Below are 2,680 nucleotides of genomic sequence, written 5' to 3'. Positions count from 1 at the left end.
TGATACACTCTTTTTTTTTTTTTTTTTTTTTTCCCCTGAGTTCTTGGAAAAGCTCAGTGCTCAAACAGGCTGGTCTGGGAGATGGTGTGGTGGTTTAATGCTCAGGGTGAAGCAAAATCCCAAGGGATTTGGGCTAAGCTCCTGCAAGCGTCTCCTGGCATAAATCTCCCAGGTTTTGTTCAGTCCTCACCTTCTGTGCTGCTTCCTCGATGACATATCGGATATGTCTGAAGCATATTGCCAAGTGCCCTCTTCTCTGGATGGTCTGCTCAAAGAGGCCATTGGCAAACAACTGCAGAAGAGCGAAGACGAAGAGCTTGTGAGGAGGGTGTGTCAGGGACAGCCTGTCAGAAAGCTGGAGGGAGCCTCAGGGTAACTCACCAGACAAAAGCCATGGGCACAAGCCCAAATCCCAGGAAAGAAGTTCCAGCCCTTTCAACCAGCTCCGGGACAGAAGTCTTGCTCCCAGCAGCTCCACAGAGTTTCCTCTGCCAGGCAGATCTGCGGGGTGTGACCCCAGCAGTGGACACACCCTGTGCACTGCCCAGAGGCACAGGGCTGGCTGTGGAGGCCCTGAGGCTGCCGCTGATGGGGGGTGCTGTGCTCTTTCCAGCACTGCTTTGTCTGCGGTGAGAGTGGGGCCAGCATCAACTGCTGGGAGACGGGCTGTGATCGGCGGTTCCATCTCCCCTGTGCCGTGAAGGGAAAATGTGTCACCCAGTTTTTTGCTCCCTACAGGTACCTCCTCTCCTCTGCTTCTCATCACCAGGGAAGGACCCCTAGCACTGCTCACCTCCTACCCCTCTCCTTTTCCCCTCAGGTCCTTCTGCTGGGAGCACGGCCCAAAGCAGGCAGTGGAGGCAGCTCCAGAGGAGGACACCACCTGCCTCATCTGCATGGACCTTGTTGGGAGCAGAAAGTCCTACGGCACCTTGGTGTGCCCAGCGTGTAAACACGCCTGGTTCCACAGGGGCTGTATCCAGGTAGCAGCCGTTCCCTCACCCCCCGAGGACAGCAGGGCCTCAGCAGCACCAGGGCTTCACTCATGCTCCTTATGCTTCTCCTGCAGACACAGGCAATGTACAGCGGCACTACGCGTTTCCATTGTCCGCTTTGCAGAAACAAGGATCAGTTTAACCTGGAAATGCGCAACATGGGGATCCAAATCCCCCAAGGTTGGGCTTTTTTCTTCCTTGCTCACAAGTCAGGAGGGCACAAGCACAGTGCCGTGCCAGGGCACGTCCCAGCAGTCCGGGCCATTCACTCCCCCCTGACTCTGGGCTTCAGATTCCTGGAGGACTTGGAAACAGGACAGCAGGGGAACAGCAGGGACACCCTGCACCCACTCCACCCTGGTGCAGCAGAGGCTCATCAATTTTCCTTTCTCCATCAGTCAGGTACCCTGTACTCAGCCAGGTAGATGAGAGGCACAGTCGCTGCGATGCCAGGGAGTGTCTTTGCCCAGGAGGCAGGGAGCAGGTGGAGGAAGAGGGGTAAGTTGCAAATGCTGCACCCCGTCTCCTCAGGGGCTCAAAGCAGGACTGAGAACAAGAGCTCTGCCAGACCATCCAGTGCTGCGGCGCCATTTTGTCTTCACAGCCATCAACCCGTTTGTTTCCCCAGGCCCTGGCAACTGCTCCTGTGCCGTTCCTGTGCTGTTGATGGCACCCACAGAGGCTGCTCCAATTTGGGGAACAGCACAGCCAGCTGGGAGTGCGACGACTGTGCTGGCCTCAGCACTGGTAAGGGACCAGGCTGAGCTTGGCAGTGGGTACCCAGGCTGGGCTTGTCAGAACCTCTGCACTCCAGGAGGGCTGGGGGCCCTGCTCTGGGCTGTCTTGGCCCAGGTCTGGAAAGCCATGCCCATGACTTTCCTGCTTTCCCTTACAGCCTCCAGAGTCACCTCCGAGCTTGGCAGCCCCAGCACCCCAATCCATATGGCAGCAGGGGCCTCCGACCACTCAGCAGCACTCGAGAGCAGCAGGCGCTGCAGTCCCCATGGGCCCATGCGGTCTCAAGATCTCTCCCGCTTGCACTATGGGGCCCAAAATCCATACAGCAGGCCCAGACGATGTGGGATATGACATGTGCTGTTCCAGAGTTCTGGCCCTGCTCCCCCCTCCACCGGCACAATAAAGTTGTCAGTTAACCCCTCCACTGTATTTGCAACATAAAAATGTCTGATGTTGTGCTTCTACGGTAGCCCCAAGGGCCTTCCCCAGTTCCTGTTCCCCAACATGAGGGCTGCTGTACCCATGGAAGTCTTCCTTGTTGTTGAAATCCTTTTTCATAGAGGGTGCAAGGCCCTGGTAAGGAATTCCCTCCACCAGGCTCAGGAGGGTCTGGGCAGTACCTGTTACTGAGCCTTTGAGTCCCCGCAGACACCCTTGAGCACAAAAAAGTCACACGTACTCCACAGGAAGGTAACAAGGGGCCTGGGAAGTGTCAGGCACCCGAAAGAATTTGCCTCCAGTTGGAGACCAGCAAGTGCGTTTCCAGTGCAAGGAGGAGTAAAGCTTCGGCAGCAGCAGGATGGCAAAAAAGCTCTGTGGAAGTTGGCACAGAGATGGAGCCTGAATCCAAGGATAATGGTGACCACAGCTTGAAGGAAATCCTGTAGGCTGGCTGTTCAGATTTGAACAGCCCTCTGCTCCTCACATAAACTACAGGTGGTCTTGTG

General features: G+C 56.2%; 1 protein-coding gene across 1 annotated transcript; it reads left to right on the top strand.

Annotated features, from left to right (window-relative positions):
* Positions 1 to 223: 223 nt before the first annotated feature.
* Positions 224 to 2,084, top strand: LOC139795444 (PHD finger protein 7-like). The gene is given in 8 exon segments (XM_071742437.1): positions 224 to 319; positions 614 to 738; positions 821 to 988; positions 990 to 1,037; positions 1,039 to 1,175; positions 1,394 to 1,493; positions 1,624 to 1,742; positions 1,891 to 2,084. Coding segments are annotated over 8 exon segments (987 nt in total).
* Positions 2,085 to 2,680: the final 596 nt, after the last annotated feature.

Source organism: Heliangelus exortis, chromosome 3 (assembly GCF_036169615.1).
Source record: "Heliangelus exortis chromosome 3, bHelExo1.hap1, whole genome shotgun sequence".
NCBI lineage: Eukaryota > Metazoa > Chordata > Aves > Apodiformes > Trochilidae > Heliangelus > Heliangelus exortis.
The sequence above is the reverse complement of the archived record's forward strand: the minus strand, read 5'-3'. Positions and strand labels throughout refer to the sequence as shown.